This window comes from Pongo abelii, chromosome 11 (assembly GCF_028885655.2).
Source record: "Pongo abelii isolate AG06213 chromosome 11, NHGRI_mPonAbe1-v2.0_pri, whole genome shotgun sequence".
NCBI classification, from domain to species: Eukaryota; Metazoa; Chordata; class Mammalia; order Primates; family Hominidae; genus Pongo; species Pongo abelii.
The window spans coordinates 123,020,570-123,043,174 of record NC_071996.2 but is presented as its reverse complement, the minus strand read 5'-3'; the positions used below and the strand labels follow the sequence as shown (position 1 = coordinate 123,043,174).

The 22,605-nt window shown below is 53.1% G+C and overlaps 1 protein-coding gene across 7 annotated transcripts; it reads right to left on the bottom strand.

The window, feature by feature from the left end:
* Positions 1 to 2,900: 2,900 nt before the first annotated feature.
* STK11IP (serine/threonine kinase 11 interacting protein) lies at positions 2,901 to 21,789 on the bottom strand. 7 transcript variants are annotated; one of them, XM_054549891.1, is made up of 25 exons: positions 21,722 to 21,789; positions 21,441 to 21,527; positions 18,203 to 18,408; positions 17,929 to 18,003; positions 17,563 to 17,658; positions 17,071 to 17,178; positions 16,870 to 16,941; positions 13,922 to 14,048; positions 13,597 to 13,700; positions 13,366 to 13,461; positions 13,134 to 13,175; positions 12,793 to 12,939; positions 12,514 to 12,598; positions 11,240 to 11,605; positions 10,882 to 11,087; positions 10,457 to 10,573; positions 10,130 to 10,307; positions 7,864 to 8,094; positions 7,640 to 7,743; positions 6,471 to 6,568; positions 5,426 to 5,604; positions 5,114 to 5,195; positions 4,815 to 4,885; positions 4,020 to 4,267; positions 2,901 to 3,308 (listed from the first exon to the last, which is right to left on the bottom strand). In XM_054549891.1, the coding sequence occupies exons 2-25, from the start codon at positions 21,499 to 21,501 to the stop codon at positions 3,159 to 3,161; spliced, it is 3,249 nt and encodes a 1,082-aa protein (XP_054405866.1). In that variant the 5' UTR covers positions 21,502 to 21,527; positions 21,722 to 21,789; the 3' UTR covers positions 2,901 to 3,158. The 7 variants fall into 7 exon arrangements, with proteins under 7 accessions (XP_054405866.1, XP_054405867.1, XP_024099597.1 ...); XM_054549892.2 differs by having other exon boundaries at positions 2,901 to 3,645; positions 21,696 to 21,779; XM_024243829.2 differs by having other exon boundaries at positions 21,696 to 21,779.
* Positions 21,790 to 22,605: the final 816 nt, after the last annotated feature.

Genomic DNA, 22,605 nt, shown 5'->3' with positions numbered 1-22,605 from the left:
CTCCCTGCTTCTGAAGTCTTAGTCATTGATTTTTCTATCACTTAGTTAAGTCACTAACCCCCATAGGGCCTTATATAAATTTTTAAATATAATTTTTGAATTTCTAATACAGAGGGTTTTTAATTTTTCTAAGTACAAAAAAAAAAAAACCCTCAATACCACCTCTGTGCCCCTTCTTCCTCATCCTCATCTTCATTCCCCACCACTGATTTCCTGCTTCTCCCTTGGATTTAGTTTCAGGTGAGAGGATCCCTTCTCTCCACTGCTTTCCAGGAGCCAGAGGTCTGCATCCTTCATGCCAGCGAGCCCAAGGCCAAACAGAGGCCAGAAGATCAATAAGCACTTGCTGGAGGGAAAAGGCCAGACTGGAGGAATCGATCTCTGGGAGTTGTCCAGGGTCGAGGGCCTCCTACTGACACCTGTGCTGAGCGCCAGTGGGAAAGCAGTCACCTTTGCTCAGAGGGCGGAAGGGTCAGAGGGGCAGGTGCACCCGGGGCACCTGCTCCTCGTGAAGTGCAGAACTAAAGGGACAGACACCTCCAGGAGTGGTGATGACCTCACACTTGACCTCTGTCTTCTGCATCACCGAAAAAAGAGCACTTTTGCATAAACACTGCAGAAGACCCCGCTGCACTGTTCTAGAAAACAAGGTGTTCACAGAGATGGTAAGCACAAAGAAATGGAAGGAACTCCTCTTCCAACTCCCTGCCTCGCACTTCTCTACCAATCACCCTGAATGATTGGAAATTATTCTGCCCCATCTGCACCATGGCCTGATTTGACCCGGGTTCTGGGGAAGTGCCTGCAAACAGGCCTGGTGTGAAGGGCAGCCTCTGGCCAGGGAAAGGCCTTCCTCAGGACCAGTACCAGCTCCTGTTTGCAGATGGTCCAAAATCACTGACCAAGAAGGGGGTGTGCACGTTGCCAAGAAAGTGGACTAGTATTTTTGGGAAGTTTTAATTTGCTTCAATTAAAAATTGAGGGCAGTTCTGAGCAAAACAGCAGCAGGTGAATTTATTTTCTGGGCCTCTGCACAGATCTTTCTGGGCCCTCAGCCTCTGCAGGTGTTTCCAAGGGGCCTCTACCCCAGCCAGCATTTCCCAACTGGCCAGTTCCATAACTCCTACCATTTCCCACCCCCCACTCTCCCCCCAAAGCAGGCCAGACCTGCCAGGGAGAAACTAATCTTAGAAATTTTCCTTTTTTTTTCCTTTGAGACGGAGTCTTGCTCTGTCGCCCAGGCTGGAGTGCAGTGGCACGATCTTGGCTCACTGCAAGCTCCGCCTCCTGGATTCACACCATTCTCCTGCCTCAGCCTCCGGAGTAGCTGGGACTACAGGTGCCCGCCACCACCACTAATTTTCTGTATTTTTAGTAGAGACGAGGTTTCACCGTGTTAGCCAGGAAGGTCTCGATCTCCTGACTTCATGATCCGCCTGCCTCGGCCTCCCAAAGTGCTGGGATTACAGGCGTGAGCCACCGCGCCCAGCCAATCTTTTTAATGGAATTGAGTGGCTTAATTACCCTTTTCTGGGGAAAATTGTGTACATGCATTGAGATTTCTGAGCAGACACACAAAAAAATGGGTAAGAATGCTTGAATCTAGAGTTAGGGGGTCAGGCATATGAGAGCAACTCAGTCTACATTCTTAAGTACAGTGTACATTTTTTTTCCTGTATACATTCTTTTAAATACATTTTAAATAAATGTAAAAGTACAGGATTTTCAATGACCCTTTTTCATTTTTATAAAGTTCGCCCCATGTATTTAGAGATGTAGTGGGCTGGTTAGGCCAGGCAACCCTTCCAACAACCTTTCCAGGTGGAAGGCCCCAGTGACACGGCCCCAGTCCTGCTGTGCCACCAAGCAGTCGGCTCACAAAGTGGTCAAGGCCATAGGCCTGACACAAAAAGTGAGCTGGATTAATCATTCTGCCTCACTTCAGCATCGGAACCAAGAACTAGGGCCTCTCTGCACAACTGTGTGGCTGTAATGATCTCCATTGTGTTCATTCTCGGGTACAAGAAACAGATCTCAGCCCAGCTCAAGTTGGAGTCGGAGTTTGTTTAGTTGGGACTCTTGGTGGCTCATACTTGCTTCGAATTAGCTTAAGCCATAGAAACGGGGAGGGGAGGGCTTCCTTTTTAGATCATGTTACCCAAAGTTACACAAGTTTCTGTCTTTGGGCACAACTAGACCCAGGGGCTCCAAAGATATCCCCAGGGTCTGGCCCTGCTCTCCCCACGCAGGCCATCTTCCTCTCTCACGGTTCCGCTTTAGAAAAGCGCCTCCCCACAGCCAGCAGCTCCAGGCTTATCCCCTCAGCAACCCTGAGAGGAAACTTGCCTCTTTCTTGGTTGCTCTAGTCAAATGCCTGCGCTGGGCCTTCATAAGCCAAACCAATTCACATGAGGATTCCTGAACCAATCACTGGGGCCAGACTTGGAGACGAGAGGTGAGGGAGTGGGGCTGACCACTCAGGCCTCCGGGCTGAGTGAGGCGGTGCTGAGAAGGCAATGGCAGGAAGCACCAGAGGTCACCACTCAACTCCACACACCCTCTCCCCAGACACCCTCTGCGATGGCCTGAAGTCCTCACTACTTTCCATGTAAAGTTCAAGAGAACAGGACTGTATCTGGCCCGGCTATTCGTGTGGCAGCAATTCCATGCCAGGCCACATGACAAGTCACTGCCAGCTTGGGGCTGTGTGCCTGTGGGTCAGGAGCTCTACTTGATCCCCCACGCTGGGACCACAGTTGGGTTGGAGATGGGGTCTCATGGCACAAACAAGGCTGCTTGGAGCTGCCCATTCAGGAAAGGTGATGGGTGGGATAGCTTCTGTGAGAAGAGGTTAGGGGAACTGCAGGCCTTATGAGTGACTCTAAGTACCACACATGACCTATGAGTTGGAAACAACTTTATTGATACCTGAGAAAAAGTGCAGGAAAAATATTCCTCCTGACCAGGTGGCCTGTCCCCTGAGGCCAGATCATTCTCTCGCCTCTCCCTTAAGCCCTGGGTCATTTGGGGCCTCACTGGCCAGCACCCAGAGGCTGAAGACGTCCACAGCCAGAGCCTGGAAGCCAGACCCAGAGACCAGGAGAGGGAATGTCTACAGCGTGGCTCCTGAGGTCAGGGCCAAGGTCAGCGTGGGACCCTCATCGGTCAAGGGCCAGCGCCTCTTGGATCACAGTCCGGAGTCCGATGGAAAACAGCTCCTCCCACGGTTCCCGGATCCAGGCAAGCAGAGCTGTCAGCTGCTCCTGACACACCACACGGAGTGCCCAAAAGCTCTCCAGCCGGGACACCTGGCAGACCGAGCAGTTAGCAAGGCGAGGCTCATGGGGACCACACCAGGGTGGGTACAGGGGAGGTCTCCGGGAAGGCTTCACTGTCTCCACCTTAGCTCAGTGCCTCTCCCCTTCCCCAGGCCCATGTCACTCCCCAAAAAAGATCCTGACTCTGAGCTTTGTAAACAGAATCCAGTCAACGTTTACTGAAAGCCTCCAGAGGACCTGTCTTTTTCATCTTCCCTGTTGTACAGAAGATGCGGACTCAATTTCAGGGAACTGTGGATTCGATTCCTGGCTCCACCACTTTGGCCTGGGCAAACTGGTTAACATCCCCAAGCCTCAGCTTCCTCATCTGTAAATAGGACCAGTAACAGTATCTCCTCAGGTGGTGGTCACAAAGGCCAAACGGCTGGCATACAACCGGCCCAGTCCTGCCAACTCAAAGCTGCCGGAAACCTCACTGAAAGCCTTGTGGCCCAGCTAAATGGCTGGGCTCCCAGTCCAGGTGTCTCCCCTGCCTACAGCTGCCTTCCTCTCTGACTTGGTACTCATCCAAGCCTGGAGTCCCCCAGTTCCTCCAACCCTAGTTCTCTCATCTGTAAGTGCCATCCTGCCACCAATGCCCAGGGTTCCTAGACCCATTTCCCACCCTGCCGCCCTCATGGCCCCAACCTGTGCTCACCATCTCCCCTCCCTCCCTCTCACTGGAGATACACACACACACACCTCATCGTAGAAGAGCAGCCGCAAGTCCTCAGGGGCTGAGCGGTAGAGCAGCACGGAGCTCAGGCTGCTGAGTGGCTGCTGCTCCCTGACACGCACAGCAGGGCCCGGCCCCGAGGGAGGCACCTTCTCAGAGGCTTCGCCAGATGCTGCTGGAGGAGGGGGCTCTGCCAGGGACCCTGCAGCATCCTCCTCTAACAGGAACAGGGTGGATGGAGTCAGCAACAGGGATATGAGGCAGGTGGAAGGGCCTGTAGGGAAAGAGGCACCCAGTGTGGAAGGTCGTGGAGGGGCCCAGATCCCTGGGGCCAGCGTCCCAGTGCTGCTGGGGAGAAGAGGTGTGAACCACACTCTGAGGTGGATCACAAAGCAGCCTGTGCCCCTGGGGCCAAGACCCTCCCTTTCCCAAGCTCCAAGAATCTCTAGTCTGGAACACCTCTGAGGCCTACCGCCCCCCACTGCCCCACACCCACCCTACTCAGAAACAAGGCTCCACCCTCTCCTTCTATGACTGATGAGGCAGGACCGACTCAGCCACACTGCTCCACTTCATAGAAAGCGTGGGCCCGACAGCAAAGGCTCTGGGTAACTGAGGATCCTGGGTGCCTCCTGACCCCATCCAGACGGTCAGGGCACACTGAGGCTGTTACTCAGCTATGCCCTCGAGTGAGAGGTTCTCCAGGTTCCAGGAACTGACAGTTGCTACAAGGGCACTGTACAGGTGCTGGGCATGGGCCAGTGCCTGTGACAAGGTGGGGTACAGAGACCAGGGAAGCGTCAGCTGCACAGAGGCCTCACCTTCAACCAGGAACGCCCGAAGGTAGAAGAACTGGGGAGCCTCCAAGGATGAGTCTTTTTCCAGCAATGGCCTAGGGGGAACATGGCAGGCACAGGAAGATCAGCTAGGGGGTGGGAAGGACTTGGAGAGAGGGGAGTGGGAAGAAAGCCCTGCAGGGGGTTGGGAGGAGACACTAGGGGCCCATAAGGGGCATGGCATGAGGACAGGTGGCTGCCCAGGACCTACTCAGCACAGGGCCATGTCTGGGGCTCTGTGGAAAGAGGATTGGGCAGCAACCCCAGCCTCTGCCCAGACTCACCAGAGCCGGTGCTGGGGGGTGACCTCCTCCTCTGTGGCACTGACACAGTTCCTCCAGGCAGGGGGCAGAGACTGCAAGACATCTAGACAGAGCCAGGCCAGGGAACTTTAGAAGGCTCTGCTCTCCTCCAGCCTAAACTCACCACCTCTCAATCCCTTCCTATTCTCCACATTTCTGGATTTCAGAAACTTCTACAAGGGACAAGTCCTGTTACCTCTCTGTCTCCACTACTGGATACCAGATGGGGAGCTCGGCCCCAGGGCCCTGCCCCCGCTCCTGCCCACCCTCCTGCCTTGCCCTCCCCTCTCTCACCAAGGAGCTCCTCTAGGAAGGCCTGGCAACGCCTGGCATCTCGGGGCAGCAGCACACAGCAGCCCGCCCCAGCTGCCCACTCTAGCCGCAGGCTCTGGCCTGCCAGGCCCAGCTCTATGCCACTCAGATCTTGCAGGGGAACGGCCAGGGTCAGCTGCAGCCAGCTAGCTGGAGGCTCACTGTGGAGAGAGGGGACAGAGCAATGGAGAAGTGTGAGGGTGGAGTGAGAGTCCCAGAGAGGCCCTGCCCCAGCGGCACCTGCCTCACTCACTGCATCACCCCCGTGCGCTCACCGCACCCCATCTTCCCCCTCATTCCATCTCCTCCCTCACTCACCCCATCTCACCCCCCCACTCACCCCGTCTCCCCCCTCACTCACCCCATCTCCCCCCTCACTCACCCCATCTCCCCCATCACTCACCCCATCTCCCCCCTCACTCACCCCATCTCACCCCTCACTCACCCCATCTCCCCCCTCACTCACCCCATCTCCCCCTCACTCCCCCATCTCCCCCCTCACTCACCCCATCTCCCCCCCACTCACCCCATCTCCCCCCTCACTCACCCCATCTCCCCCGTCACTCCCCATCTCCCCCTCACTCACCCCATCTCTCTGCCTCACTCACCCCATCTCCCCACTCACTCACCCCATCTCCCCCCACTCAGCCCATCTCCCCCCTCACTCACACCATCTCCTCGTCACTCAGCCCATCTCCCCACTCACTCACCCATCTCCTCCCCCACTCACCCCATCTACCCTCCCACTCACCCCATCTCCGCCCCTCACTCACCCCATCTCACCCCACAACGCCCCATCGCCCCCCTCACCCCATCTCCCCCCTCACTCACCCCATCTCCCCCCTCATTCCATCTCCCAACTCACTCCATCTCCCCCTACTCACCCCATCTCCCCCCCACTCACCCCATATCCCCCCTCACTCCCCTCATCTCCCCTTCACTCACCCCGTATCCCCCCTCACTCCCCCATCTCCCCCCAACTCACCCCATCTCCCCCCTCACTCACTGCATCTCCCCTCTCACTCACCGCATCTCTCCAGTCACCTTCAAAAGGTATAGCCTGCGGTCAGACACAACCACAAGGCACATGAACTCCCCAGTGTGGCCTGCCAATGCCACTGGCACCTGGGGGAAGAGGAAGTTGGTGAGAAACCTGATGAGAGACCTGGGGAGGTGGGGCCAGAATGAAAGCCGAGTTCCTGGTGATAGCACCCTCGGCCTGACCCTCCCACTGCCCACCCACCAGTCTATGGAGGTTCCCTCACACCCGACAGCCTCTTCATCCACCACCGCTCTCTGCCTTGCAGCCCCTGCCTGCTTGGAGCCTCGGCAGCTGGCTTCCCTGCCTGTCGCCTCACCCCCTCCATGCTCCGCCAGACTAACTGTTCTAAGGCACAAAACTGACCGTCACTGCCCCATTTCAAATCCTTCAGTGGCTCCTAGTGGCCCTCAGAACCAAGTCCAAACTCTTTGGCAGACACAGGAGGCAGCTCCTGACCTGGCCCCTGCAGGCCCCCCAGAGTCCTCTCAGGACCCCTGTCCCTCGCCCTGCACGTCCAGGTGCCCTCATCCTGGGCAGTTCTCCCCACCAGCGACACTCTCGGGCCTCCATGCATTTGCTGCTTCCTTGACCTAAGACATTCTTTTCCTCCCTACTCCTTAACTTATCCTTCAAGACTTAGCTTAGACATCACCTCCCAGGAAGGCTCCTTGACGCACTCAAGCTGGACTAGACACCCCTTCAAGGGCCTTAGCCCGATTACAGCATTTGCATATTGCACAATCACTGTCAATTTCTCACACCAGACTGTAAGATCAAGGGCAAGATTGATCTGTAGATCCTCAGTGTCTAGCACAACAGGTGCTCAACAAAGGCCTAACAACATCATGTGTTTATAATAATACTAGGAGGCCCCATTGATGAGTGCCAGGTGCTGGGCTGGGCAGCTTCAACATGAGCTCTGACGCACGCCACTGTGTAAGGGAGGCATCGTTATCTCCATTGCAGACAAGCAACAACTGGGACTCAAATACCAGGGAATGTGTCCACAGCCACACAGCAAGAAGCTGCTGGGGTTGAAACCAGAAGCCAGGTCAGGTGACTCCAGAGTGCTTGATCTGACTCAGTTGGCTGTGATGGAAATGAGTGGGCACCCTGGCCAGCTGGGGGCACGGGCGGTGTCAGGGAGCACAGACCTTGAGGCAGCACTGGAACTCCTCCTGGGCATCGCTGAACACCTCAACATCCAGGAAGAGCCGGAGTCGGTGGTCCACAGAGCGGAGGCCACAGCGCTCAGGGGCTGAGGGCAATGAGGGGGCATCAGCCTGCCCGTGGCAGCCCCTGGGCTCCATCTCCACCTCCCTATCAGTGCCCCTTCCCTTCCCCAAACTCATCTATGTCTTGTTTTGCCTATACTCACGGGGACTGAGGCTCCAACTACTGTGGTCATGGGTGCTCGGTGCCTGAGGTGGGCTGTTCTTGACCCTGTCAAGGTGGTCACCATGGCCAGGAGGGTCACAGACAGGGCTGGCAGACGGAGAGGGAGCCAGAGACTGCTCTCCCTGTTTCCGCTCCCTGTTGGGGGTTCCCCGAGACACAGCGAGGAGAACCACGTGGTCACTACCACAGTTAGGACACACAGCAGGAGATTCTGGAGGGAGGATGGACACGGTCCCCATGAGCCTCCCCCACACAGTGCCACAACTCCCACCATGCTCACGATGCTCCTTCCCCACGCTCAGGTCTCCCCTGAGCCCAAGTCTCCAGCTTCATACACAACCACCGCGTCCCAGGCCACCAGCTCCCTCTCCCGGCACAGCTGCCAACTGATCACTCTCCATCCCAGGGAGGGATGAGCTAACCCTGGCCCACAACCTCCTCAAAGTGCACTCTACCTTCTAACTCTAGGCCCTCTCAGACTGGGCCAAACACAACCAGGACCTGCTCTTATGCCCTCCTACAGACTTGGGCTGATCAAGTACTTCAGGGCTCTCCTAGCAACATCTGAAAGACCAAAATCAACAGGTCTGGAAAGACAGAGAGAACTCTGTTGCCAAATTTGGGTCCAATTCCGGGCTCCATCAGTTAATGGCTCTGTAATCATGGGCAAGTCATCTAAGCTCTGTAAGCCTGGTTCCTCGTCTATAAAATATGGATGACAGTAGCATCTATCTTGTACTCATCCTTAGTGTCAGGAAGCTGGGAAGGAATCAGGACACGGATCAGCAATAAGAGAGGCAGCACCCTGAGCAGCTACACTGTGCTGGGCATGTGCTACCTCCTATGCCAGTATGATCGCATTTCATCACCAGGGAAACTCTCCCTATCCCATTTCGCAAAGAGGAAAGAAAAAATTAAATCATTTACACATGCTGCCCAGGACCATATAGCTGGGGGCAACAGCAGCAGCTACCATTTACAGGGGACCTTTGTGTTGTGCCAGGCCCTCTGCTTGGTGCCTTACTGTCACATTTAAATAGCGTAACAGCACCATGGAGTGAGTTCATTCCCTTCTTTGTTCAGAGGAGGTAACTGAGGTGCAAGTGAAAGGAGAATGGTTGGCCGGGCGCGGTGGCTCACGCCTGTAATCCCAGCACTTTGGGAGGCCAAGGCGGGCAGATCACGAGGTCAGGAGATTGAGACCATCCTGACTAACACGGTGAAACCCCAACTCTACTACAAATACAAAAAATTAGCTGGGTGTGGTGGCAGACGCCTGTAGTCCCAGCTACTTGGGAGGCCGAGGCAGGAGAATGGCGTGAACCCGGGAGGCGGAGCTTGCAGTGAGCCAAGGTTGTGCCACTGCACTCCAGTCTGGGCGACAGAGCGAGACTCCGTCTCAAAAAAAAAGAAAAAAAAAAATTAAAGGAGAACAGAGCCCACAGTAATGTTCATTAATAACGCCACCATGGAAGAGGCTCCAGAGGCCACAGCACCTCATGGTGTACAGCCAGGGTCCGGGAGGGGCTGGGGGCTGTTTCTGTTTGCGCTATGTCGCTAAGGCTGCATGCCCAGGCCAGTTCACAGTGGGGAATGGAGCAGGGCTCCATTTTCTGAATAAAATGTAAACCCCTGCTCCAGCTGCCGCCAAGAAGAGAAAACCGTCTAATAAAATTCTGGCATTTCCACAGAGCTGTTATCAAGAATATTTATTTCTTCTTCAATGTCTTCTTCAAAGATAGTGCTGACTGGTCTACAATGGAAACAATTCTTGTTTTAAGGACTAGCGCATGAAGAAATGCCACAGGACATTATGTACCTTCCCAGGTCAGCCGGGAAGGATAAACCAAGCCAGCTCCCCGAGCATCTCACTCAACAGCTCCACTTGCTGGCAGAGGCAGTACCACAATCCGATACTGCAGTGAGGGCTCATTAGGTTTTATGTAGTGTCTGAAATATCAGCCAAAAAAACCCCAACACAACAAGCCTTCAAGTTATGAAAAATAATGAGTATGTTTAAGCACAGTTACAGAAATTGCATTTCCTGACTTTTAGAGTTAAAAAAAAAAACAGAATATAGTTTCTTCTTTTTTTTCTGTTTTCCTTTTTGTAAATGCAGCAGGCAGGCGGTTTTCTTTTTCCTCCAGGCCCTTCTCCCTGGGGCTCCCCCTTCATATTCCCCTACACAGAGCCACTTTCCCTGGAACAGGGGAGGCGTGTGGGCAGAGAGGTCAAGGGACTTGTACCTGTCTTTAGGAACAGAGGCCTCCAGCCTTCCTCACTGTCCAATCCCAGCCTGGGCTCCTCTGGCTTGAACTCATGGCCACAGCGTAGACACTGGAATCTACCCAGCAGGAGGTCCCTGGCCTCCCCAAGCTGTTCCCGAGCCACACTGGTGACTGGGGTCAACACGGCAAGCAGCTCCTGACAGAGGGTGGATCAGAGGCAGCTGTGAGCAGGCGGACCCCAGACGGACACCTCCCACAGGCCCCTGGCCCTCAGGCCTGCTGCCACTCCCCTCTGGCTCTCTTAATCCCCACAGCCTCCTGGGCCCCCACTCCAGGCGCCATCACCTGGACAGCTGCGTGGGCATCAGGCTCCAGCACCAAATAGCGACGCAACTGCCGGTCAGGGCAGATATAGGAGAAGCGCAGACTGAGGATGGGGGCTCCAGGGAGCAGATCTGAGCCCTGAGCAGGAAGAGGGGAACCAGGTGAAAAACAGCAGGGGTGGTGATCAGAGGGATGAGGGGATGCTGAGAGCATGGAGGATGGCAGGAGCTCTGAAGCCTGTCAAAGGCCTGTGCTGACATCCAAGCTCCAGCACAGAATCCCTGCTCCTCAGCCCAGCTTCCCAAGTGCTTGCAACCTCTGAGGCTCCCCTCCTCGGCGCCTAGTGCCAAGGAGAGACTGTAGGAAATGCCCAGCCCCGTGCAGGGCACACAACAGCCATGCTCCCATAACTGGCTCCTCCAGAGCCCCTGCCACCCCCCACTCACCGTGGGCCTGGGCGACCTCTGGGCTTGGGCCTCCGGCTCTATCTCAGCTGCCTCCAGACTCTGGAGCTCCAGTCGCTCCAGGGTGCGAGCTGCTTGGAGTTCCACCTCAAACAGGTGGGCAGAAGTGACCCTGAGAAAGCATTCCCTGCCCCGCACGCCCTCAGGCCCCTCCAGGGGACACACCAACATGGGGCGACAGAGTTCCGCTGTGGAGAGACCAAGAGAGAAGGCCTGCAGGGAGGGAAAGTACCCACACTCCACCCTCCCCCGAACCGGCCCTCCACCTGCCAGACCCCACCACTCACAAACATCCCAAGGGCTCCGGGCCTCAGCTCGCCCCAGCCCACAGAGGGCTCACCTTCCACTTCCTTCTGGTCCTGCTCCTCTTCTTCCTCCTCTCCTGCCTCCTCTTCTCCCTGTTCCACCATCTCCCCCTCCTCCTTCTCCTCCTCCCCCTCCTTCGGCTCCGCCCTGACCTCCTCTGACATTTTCTGTGGTGACTCCCGGGGGCCTCTGGCTTCCTCCTGCAGGGGTGAAGGTCTGGGTGCAGTGTCGGGGCCCTGGGAGCTGGCTGGAGGTGCACTGGGGGCAGGAGTGGTGGGGGTGGCCGGCAGAGGGTTTCCGGAGGGCTCCAGGTGACTCCTGTACTGCAGCCAGTTGCGGCCGAACCGTTCCCGGAAGCTGCTCATGAGCTCCAGTTCCCGGTGCTGCTGCACGAACCATCCTGGGCAGGAGGGGAACCCAGAAGTGAGCAAGCCCACCCCACACAGATGGCCCCAAATCCTTCAGTGGTGCTCCTCAGCGATGAGGGGGCGATGGGCTGTGTATGGGGACAGGGGCAAGGGAGGCTACAGGCGTCCCCTCCACAGCATGTACTAAAGCGTGTCCTATGGAACACTGTGGTCACATGCAATCCAAGCTGCGCATCCTATGCTACTTCCGGAGACTCAGCATGCATGACGGCATCCTGAAGGGCCCGAGACAGCCGGCATCTGACACACCTATTTCTCTTCAACCTCACATTTCCCAAACTTCTCTGGCTACAATCCTATTATTTTATACATATACATATATATTTTCTTTTGTTTTGGGGTTTTTTACTGGTTTTTTTTTAAGAGATAAGTTCTTATTCTGTCACCAGGTTAGAGTGCAGTGGCATGATCATAGCTCACTGCAACCTTGAACTATCAGGCTCTGGCGATCCTCCCGCCTCAGCCTCCCAAGTAGCTAGGACTACAGGCGCACACCACCACGTCAGGCTAATTTAAAAATTTTTTTGTAGAAATGGACGTCTCTCTGTTGCCCAGGCTGGTCTCAAACTCCTGGGCTCAGGCAATTCTCCCACCTCGGCCTCCCAAAGTGCTAGGATTACAGATGTAAGCCACTGCACCTGGCCTACATGATCTCCTGACACCCCACAAAATTAATGTTCCTCGAAAAGTTTTCAAAATGCTCCCAGAAGCAGTCTTCTCCTTTCCCTAAACTAAAAGAAAAGAAGAAAGACTAAGAAGTCCTCTATAATACTCTACCCCAACAAAAAATAACATTTCTTCCAGCAGATCTTCACCGTAACTTAAAAATTAGAGCGAGCTGGATGGGGACGAGAGAGCTTAGTGTGTGAAGCTGACTTACCAGCCGGAGGGGGGTTCAGAGTTCGGGGCTCCGGGTCCGTATCACTGGGCTCAGAGATGCTTGCCCGCCTCACACGGACTCGGCTCTGAGGTTGGTGGAGGGAAGAAGTTCTGTGAAAGCCAAGCCTCCAGCCCTGCCATCCACGGCTGGCCATCCAACCTATCAAAGAAACCCCGCCCACGTGCAAGCACAGTTCCTACCACTCCCTGCCCACTGTAGCCCAGACTCCCCGGAGAGACACCCAACCCCAGGCACGAGGCAGCGGAGGACGCTGCTTACCTTAACCTTATGAAGCAGGGGCTGGGCCACAACACCCCCTGAGGAGAGGCTGTCACTCAGGTCAGGGCCACCTGAGGTTTCAGGAGTACTCCCCACTGGCCAGGGCAAAGGTGGGCCCGTGGGGCTGAGCCCCAAGGATGTGTGAGTCTGGCACGTGATGACAGGAAGGAGAGAGAGGTTGGAGCCTGGGAGCACCTCTGCCTTGCCCAAGCCAGCCAAAAGGCGGGACCCTACTTTCCACTGACCAGGAAGACCCTGTCACCAGCCAGCCCTCTGTTCTCTCCCCAGCGCCCTCCCTTCGTGTCTTCCCCCAACAGTCCTCGCCCTCCGACCACACCGACCTGAAAATCTGTCAGCGACAAGACCTTGCCATCGAGAAGGAACTGAGCAAAGACAAAAAGGTGTGGGGGAGGGAGTATGTGGTAGGCCCATCCTGCTGAGTTCCAGGTATTAACAACACAGTAAGCAGGGTCCGGGTCCTTAGCCCCTCACCCAGGGATGGCAAGAGGGTGCAAGGTGGGGGAGGACTGGGCAGGAAAGGGGAAGCAGAGTGGACACAGGACGATCACTCACGACAGTAGCAGCATCCCTGGCCCGGGGTGACAAGTACTGGGCAGTGGCTGCTCGGTGCTCAGGGTGGAACCAAAGAGGGTTCCCCTCCAGGTAGAGCTGAGGGGCAGGAAGGGGAGAATGAGGAGGGCCTGGGGCCCTGGCCCTCCCTGTGTGAAGAAGGCACTGACCAAACCAGCATGGCGGGGTAGGTGCAAGGGTGGTTCCTAGGCCCCTGATGCACTCCCATCTCACCTTGCGGAGCTCAGCCAGCAGCCACAGTGGTGACAGCTCCCGGTGTCCTTCCAGCAGGTTGTATGCCAAATCCAGGTGCCGCAGATTCCTCAGCTGCTCCAGGCCTGGGGTGGAGGCAAGAAGGAAGGAAGAGCATGCAGATGAGTACACGCAAGTGAGTGTGGTGCATGCACTGGGGGAAGGTGCAGCAGAAAGACTGGCCGGAGCACCCCTGCACTCCGCATAAGCCCTCTCAAGGCTCTAGAGGCACATGGTCCCCAGGCCAGCCCCAGCCTCACTCTCCCCCTTCCCCTCCATGCTTGCCCCATCACACACCCCCACTCACCATGCAGGCTCCGAAGCTCGTTGCCTCGCAGTATCAGGACCCCCAGAGCAGCCCCTGAGGGTCCCATTCTTGGCACCAAATGCAGGCGATTATAGGAGATGTCCAGATGGTGAAGCTCACACAAATCCTGGCAGGGGTATGAGGGAGAAAAAGATTGTCTCGTTGACCAAATTCTAGCCAGGGTCCTCTGAGACCTCTTCTGGACTAGGCCTCAACCTTGGCCTATATAAAACTGCACATGCTCAGCACAAATGATTTCATCCACCCCTACGCCCACATTAAAAGACTTGAACAATACCAGCACTGTTCCTAACAGTTCAAGGCCACACCCTGAGCATGGCGACTCCAACGCCCTTAAATTCCTGCCTGGGAAAAGTCAAAGCTGCCAAAAGAATTTCCCATTTGTTTCAGCCAACTCCTGAAGACAGGGCTTAGTCTCCCAGTCTCTGTGAAAGGGTAAGGGCCTTATTTTGGTAAGTTAGCAAACTCAGATGGGTTTCATGTGGACCAACCTGATTTCCACTCCCCCAGCTCTGCTCAAGACCCTACCATTCCCCTGCCCACTCCCCCCGCCCCCTTTTAAAATGCCCAGCCGGCCAGGCACAGTGGCTCACGCCTGTAATCCCAGCACTCTGGGAGGCCAAAGAGGGCAGATCACTTGAGGCCAGGAGATCGAGACTCGCCTGGCCAACATGGTGAAACCCCGTCTCTACTAAAAATACAAAAATTAGCTGGGCGTGGTGGCACACACTTGTAATCCCAGCTACTTGGGAGGCTGAGGCAGGAGAATCGCTTGAACCCAGGAGGCAGAGGTTACGGTGAGCTGAGATCATGCCATTGCACTCCAGCCTGGACAACAAGAGCGAAACTCCGTCTCATTAAAAAAAAAAAAAAAAAGGAAAAAAAGAAAGTCCACTGACACTTCTGTATCTTCCAGGCTCTGTTCAGGGAAATAACCATGACTGCAACACTGTCTATGCCGTCACCACAAACATTCAAACTACAAACCAAGAAATCCATCGGTTGCCACTGCTATCCTCTTCCACCATCTAAAGAAACATAGAGCTCAACACCTAAAAATCTCAACTGGCTGCCCTCTGGACTCAGAAAATGGATTTATAGTCTGCTCCAACCATTCATCTTTGTTTCCCTTTTTGTTTCCGTAGAAATGTCCCCCATTAAATGCCTGGTCACTCTCACCATCCGGCAAAACTCATCTAATACCAAGTCCCAATAAATGGCTCAGTTGTTTTTAGTGAACAAAAGGTGATCAAGGAAGAAATTCAGGAGAAAGAGGAGTGTCTCTTCTTTCCCTGAATCAGAGGAGGTTCTCACCTTGATCAAACCCTACTCAGGCTCCTCTGGGCCTTCTTTTTGACTAGGCCTCAACTTTAGCCTGTTAAGAACTGCAGACTTGTTCAGCACAAGTTCAACAAAATTCAACACAAATTATTTTTGTTGACTCCTCCAACCCCCACAGTAAAAAACTTGAACAAAAAACAGCAAAGTTCTAACATCTCAAGGATGCATGCCTAGAATGGTGACTCTAGCCCCCTTAAGTTCCTGCCTGGGAAAAGTCAAGGCTGCCAAAATAATTTTCCATTTGTTCCAGCCAACACCTGATGACAGGGCTCCCATCTCCCAGTCTCTGTGGGAAGGCAGGAGCCTAACTTTTAGCAAACCCAGAAGGGCTTCATGTGAACCAACCTCCACTTCTGCTTTTCATACATTTCCATTTCCCTTACTCTGCTCAAGCCCTCACAGTTCCCCTTCCTATTCCCTCGCTCTCCTTTTAAAATGCCCAGTCACCTCTGCACTAATTGAAGTGGCGTTCAGTTCAGGTCGCACCCTCTTCCCTGCTGCAATAGTTTATCACTGATAAAAAATCTGTCCTTACTTGGTCGGGCACGGTGGCTCACACCTGTAATCCCAGCACTTTGGGAGGCCGAGGCGGATGGATCATGAGGTCAGGAGTTCAAGACCAGCCTGGCCAAGATAGTGAAACCCCAACTCTACTAAAAAATATAAAAATCAGCTGGGCACGGTGGCGGGCGCCTGTAATCCCAGCTACTCGGGAGACTGAGGCAGGAGAATTGCTTGAACCCAGGAGGTGGAGTTTGCAGTGAGCCAAGATCGTGCCACTGCACTCTAGCCTGGGTGACAGAGCAAGACCTTGCCTCAAAAAAAAAAAAAGAAAGAAAGAAAAAAAAAAATCTGTCCTTACCACTTTAACTAGTTCGGCTTTATCTCTGACAGGTGGATGGGAGGACCCAGAAGAAAGGTTCTTCGTCATGATCACAAAAGCTACCAGTTTCTGAGCTAGGCACTAGACTAAGCAACATTGGGTACTTCTTCACCATCATTTTAATACTATAAAAGCAGGTATTTGGCCGGGCATGGTGGCTCACGCCTGTAATCCCAGCATTTTGGGAGGCCAAGACAGGTGAATTGCTTGAGGTCAGCAGTTCAAGACCAGCCTAACCAACATGGTGAAACCCTGTCTCTACTAAAAATACTAAAATTAGCCAGGTGTGTTGGCACGTGCCTGTAATCCCAGCTACTTGGGAGGCTGAAGCAGGAGAATTGCTTGAACCTGGGAGGCAGAGGTTGCAGTGAGCTGAGATTGTGCCATTGCACTCTAGCCTGGGTGACAGAGCCAGACTCCGTCTCAAAAAAAAAAAAAAAAAAGCGGGTACTCTTGTGATTTCTACTTTACAGGTAAAGAAACCAAGAGGTAACTAACTTGCTCCAAGTTGCACAGGTATTAGAAGCTGAGATATGAACTCTGGTTTGTCTGATGCTAGTGTCTAAGCAGTGCTATCTCCCAGAATGCAGCTCCACCCTCATGGCAACAGCAAGGTGGGAGTAAAAGCTGGTCAAGGAGAGAGAGTGAGAGTACAGCAATCAAAGACCCATGGTGTGCCAGCTGCCAAACTGCCCATACTCACCATCAGGAATCCCTGGCAGTCCTGGACTTGATTGTGGCTTAGGTTCAAGAAACGCAGAGCTGACAAGAGGCGCTGAGAGAGATGGGGAGGAGGCAGAGAATCGATGTTCACTACAATACTATCTGGTCAACCAGCTGGCCCTCCTCCGCAAAGGCCTGGCCTTGCCCTTCCTCGAAACCCTCTTCCCTCTGAGGCACTCACCAGGGAGCTGTCTAAGACGGTCAGTGCATTGTAGCTGAAGTTGGCAGAAAGCAGAGCCAGCCAAGGGAGGGCAGAGCAGAAGTCGCCGCCGCAGGCTGAGAGGAGCTCCTGAGCGGACAGGTGGGTGCTTCATTACCCCACCCTCCCCTTCTTCCCCATGCCAAGGCCAAGCTCTACCGCCCAGTCACTCATTCATTTTTTATACACTGAACTCCATCTGAAGATACAGGCTTAAAGCCGAGGTCCCTGACCCAAGAACTCACTGTGGGGACAGTGGGAAGGTAGACACTAGAATATGTAATATAATATGGTAGGTATGACTATAAATATACAGGCAGTTACAGAGTGCTGTGGGAACACAGAGAGGGAGTGAGGACACTGTCTAGAGAGAAGCAGGAGGCAGGGAGAGCTGCAGAGAGGGGAGAACATCAGAGCTTGGTCTTCTACATCTCTCAGGTTGAGGCGTCTGAGCTCACCCCTCACTCTCCTTACCTCTAATGCCTGGAGGCTCCTGCTGCAAATCAGGGTCTCCAGCTGGGAGTAGATGCCTCGGAGGCCATGCAGACAGTGGAGGGGAACACCTCGGAGCTGGGACAAGGAAAGGGGAGAGAGGAAGGCAGAACCCCACAGAAGACAAAGACCTCATCCCCATCCCCTAGTTGGGAGGAGGGAGAAGACCACAAAGCCCAGCTATGGTTTAGGGAAGCAGTAAATGGAAAGACAGTGGATATCACATGACTGCATAGCAATGGGTATACTCAGGCCTGGCCTCCTCACCAAAGAGGCCCTTCTCTTTCCCATCCCCAAGGGGCTGCCTCAAGTTGGGTGCTATGCACCAACATCCCCGTGTCCCCATACCTCCAGGTGCCGAAGGGATTTGAAGGGGAAAATCTTGATGGGCCCTGGGGGGCCAGGACCAGCAACATGGACCAGCTGAAAAAAAAAAAAAACTCCATTTACTGAGGCACAGCAGATCTCCCGGTCCTCAACATTCCTTCCTTAGCACAACCACTGGTACCTCTGACACCCTGTGGATCCTGGCACTGCAGACTTCTGCACCCCTACCCTACCCCCAACTTCCATCATTCTCTTGGGCTCCTTGCACATCCTGCCTCTTCCCCACACCCAGAACCTTGAGTGAAAGCGTTTTCTGCAGCACATCGAAGAGAAACTGAAGCTGAAGAATGACAGGGGAGTCGGCAGGATGGGAGGGCAGAGCCACAAAGCCTGTCTGGCCAGGGCCCCACGGCCCCAGGTGCAGCTCAAATACGTGGTTCAGCTGTTGCAGTGTGGGAGTCAGCAGGCTCAGGGTGCTACAGCCAGACAGGACCACATCCCCTGCAGAAAGAGGGGCAGACAGGAGGGAAGACACAGTGAAAAGATTTTTCTCTTTATTCTAAGGCTCTATTATGCCAAAATATACCCACTCCAATCCATATTGTAGATCTTCTATTGCAGGATCAAATTTTCTATCTCCTTCTCAGCTCAAAAGCATTCAATGGCTCCCCTCATCTTCAGAAAAAGTCCTAACATTTCATTCAGCCTGATGAGACTGCTTGGCTACACAACTCCAACCAACTCTTCCAAATTTTCTTTCACCTTCTGCTCAAAAGAGCCTCATCTACTGACAGTGCTGGAAATACAGCCAGCTTGGTTCACAGTTCTCTCATGTTATGAGACACCCCCTTCCACCGCCCAGCTTGAGACCACCCTCCTCCAGGAAGCCGCCTCAAGAAGTAATACTGCTGAATTTTCACATTGCAATCACTCATTATTACATAAAAATTAATTGGAAGTTTTATCTTTATTTCTTTTTCTGATTGCAAAGCGCATCTGTAGAAACTTTCAAACAATACTAAAAAGTATGTCATAGAATAACTATTCGTTATAGCACTAAGGCATTGTTATTGCTGTCTGTTAAAACTGCTCTCTCTAATGAGACTTTCATCCTTGAGGGCATCTTTTGATCACTCTGGTATTCATCACTGCACCTAAAAAAGTGCAGCTATGAGCTAGGCATGAAGGAATGTTTTTTTGGCTTAAAAAAATATAGTAAGTATAAAGTCAAAGAATGTTGCAGAAATAGTACAGAAAGGTCCCCTATATCCTTTACCCAGTTTTCCCTAATGGTTACATTTTATATAGCTATAGTACAATATCAAAGTCAGGACACTGAGCTGGGCGCCGTGGCTCAGGCCTGTAATCCCAGCACTTTGGGAGGCCAAGGCAGGTTAATCACTTGAGGTCAGGAGTTCAGGACCAACCTGGCCAACATGGTGAAACCCCATCTCCACTAAAAACACAAAAAATTATTCTACGACTCTAACCTCGTCTCTACTAAAAATACAAATATTCTAAGCTGGGCATGGCAACATGCGCCTGTAATCCCAGCTACTCGAGGGGCTGAGGCAAGAGAACAGCTGGAAGCCAGGAGGCAGAGGTTGCAGTGAGCCGAGATTGAGCCATTGCACTCCAGCCTGGACGACAGAGGTAGACTCCTTCTCAAAAAAACAAAAAAAAAAGGCAGGCGCGGTAGCTCAAGCCTATAATCCCAGCACTTTGGGAGGCCAAGGAGGGTGGATCACGAGGTCCGGAGTTAAAGACAAGCCTGGCCAATATGGCGAAACCCCGTCTCTACTAAAAATACAAAAATTAGCAGGGCATGGTGGCGCACGCCTGTAGTCCCAGCTACTCAGGAGGCTGAGGCAGAAGAATCACTTGAACCTGGGAGGCGGGGGTTGCAGTGTGCCGATATCGTACCACTGCACTCCAGCCTGGGTGACAGAGCGAGACTCCGTCTCAAAAAAAAAAAAGAAAATCAGGACACTGATGTTGGTACAATATGTATATATAGCTATATGCTGTTTATATAAATTCCTGCAGCCATGCAATCAAGATACAAAACTATTCTGCTGCCACAAAGCTCTTCTCCTGCTACCTCCTTGTAGTCACACATTCACACACCCACCATTCATCACTGAATAAATTAACAAGTCCTACAACCTGACATGAAGGATTCTGTATGTATTAGACAGAGGATAGATACAGACATGGTTCAAGGACTCTTCCCATGCTCAAAGGGCCTCCTAGTTGTCTCCTCCCAGAGAAGGATATAAGACATTTGCAAAGTTATCAATACAAGCCAGGAAATAAAACTGCTACTGGCCAGGTGCCGTGGCTCACTTTAATCCTAGTACTTTGGGAGGCCAAGGCAGGTTAATCACTTGAGGTCAGGAGTTCAAGACCAACTTGGCCAACATGGTGAAACCCCGTGTCTACTAAAAATAGAAAAATTAGCTGGTCATGGTGGTGCACATCTGTAGTCCCAGCTACTCAGGACACTGAGGCAGGAGAATCACTTTGTCCCAGGAGGTGGAGGTTGCAGTGAGCTGAGATTGCACCACTGCACTCCAGCCTGGGTGACACAGCAAGACTCTGTCTCAAAAAAAAGAAAAGAAAGAAAAGAAAACTGCTATAAAGAGAGCTTCCACAGATATCATCAATAGGAGCATGGAGTGATGGAGGACAGCTAACATTAACTGTAGAATGTACCAGATGACTTTGGTATCTCATTCAAACCTTCTCAGAATCTCTCAGAGAGAAGCACTATTAACCCCATCTTACAGATATGAAAATTGAGGTTCAAAAAAGTGAAAAATCTTGATTGAGATCATATAATTGGTAGGAAGTTACTTCTCCTATCTGATCTCAAAGTCAAGGCTTTTTCTACCACAAGTAATGCCAACCAAGTACTCAACAACTACTGTGGCTCCACTGTGCCCAGGCACAATGCCAAGCATCAGGGAAATCATTACAATAACAATAGCTCCCAACTGTAAGCAGTTACTATACTTGCAGGCATTGTACTAAATACATGAATTAAAACGAATCCCCACGAATGTTAAGTACAATCATTATGCCAATCTGTGAGGAAAATTGAGCCTCAGGAAACAGTATGGCAAGTTTGAAAGAGGGTTGATATTCCAACCCAGGTGGGTCTGACTCCAAATCTCGTGCTTCTATCTACTGTTCTTAGTACCTTGCTACACAATAATGATTATGATCGAGATCAGTCCCTGGTCCTGAGGGGCTTTTAGTCAGGTAATGATCACTTCCTTCTGACAGTGTCAGAGAAGGGATGGAGGGAGGGATACCGGAGTTTGGCCTCAAAGGACGGCTAGAGTTTAGGCTATCACAGGCAAAGGACATTGTAAGGGCGAACAAACCTGGGAAAAGTAAAGAAATTCAACTCTGACACCTGGTGACCCTACCAGTCGTAACTCCATGACTCTCAGGGCGTGTCTCCAGAAGGCACCACCCCCCCACCTCGTCCGAGGTCCGAGGCCCAGCCCAACCGGAAGTCCACTCACCGGACTCCCGCAGCAGCCCCGCGAGCTTCCACACCAGGGAGTCCCTCTGAGCGGTCGTCATGGCCACGGGACGCTTGGGGGCGGAGCCTGGGGGGGAAGAGGAAGCGGAAGAGCCTCAGGTGGGCGGTAGTGCCAAAAGCCCAGGGCGTCCGCGCAAACCGAAGCGTCATACGGAGAAAAAGGCGAGAAAGAAGAGAGAGGAAGAGCATCCTCCTGGCCGCCCTTTCGAGGAACATAAGTCCTGGTCAGACATACCGACCCTCCCCGTCTGGTCCTCCTACCAGCTCAGCTGCCCGGCGCCTATCAATGATGGAAAGGAAGTCCCGCCCCGGAAGAAAATTGAGCCAAGGGACGACCGGAAAACATGCCTTTGCCGCCGGAAACCGCGCCCTAGGTCATGCAAACGAATCGAAAAGGGGCGGTGCGGGGTCTGGCTCCTGACTGCGGTGGTGGCGGCAGTGGTTCCTTGGGCTTCCTGTCCCGGAGCTGGGCTCCCATTATTCCCCCGCCCTGCGCAGCCTGGGGTTCCCGCTTGGCTTTCGGCGAGCCTACCGCGCCAGTGAGGAAACCCTGACTTGTTTGCAAACTGGGCGGAGAAGCAAAGTTTAGAGAAATGGAGCTTTGTTAGATAAAAATTCTTTAAAAGCAAATAGTCATTTTCCAGTGAAAGGAGAGCGTACCCCCCGTAGGATGGACTTAGATCGCGTAAAAGCTGAGGCTACCGAGGATATAACCTCTGGGTCCTTTGCCTCCTTTTCCTTAGACTCCGTCCAAACTCGTGTATCTTTCCTTCAGCAGTACTGGGCTCCACGCGAACCTAGTCCTTTGTCTTTACCCTATTACCTTTCATAACATCCTAGTTGAAAAGTAGTTATTCAACCGCGTTTGAAAATGAGAATAGGTTCACAGAGGCTAGGTTACTTGCGAAGGTCGTTCAATTAGTAACCAGTAGCGCCAGGACTGCCAGTTTCTTGCTTCCGAATTCTCGTGGTAGCTTTCACCAGGCTCCCCGTCAAATGCTAACGTCAACTACTGAACTAGATTAGCAAAAAGGTCTTTTAACAGAATTCCTGGTTTTCAGGGAGAGTTTCTTTCATGAAGCGCTCCGTTTCTACAGAGGAAAATCAAAATGAATCATAAGCCAGTTGAAAGGAGGAATAGGGTC

Coding starts and splice junctions, on each gene's coding strand:
- STK11IP (XM_054549891.1), bottom strand. CDS start 21,501: ATGACGACCGCTCAGAGGGACTCCCTGGTGTGGAAGCTCGCGGGGCTG. Junction 18,409..21,440: donor GGGGCTGCTGCGGGAGTCCG/GTGAGTGGACTT, acceptor CTCTTTCTGCAG/GGGATGTGGTCCTGTCTGGC. Junction 11,606..12,513: donor TCTGAACCCCCCTCCGGCTG/GTAAGTCAGCTT, acceptor CCTCCTGCCCAG/GATGGTTCGTGCAGCAGCAC.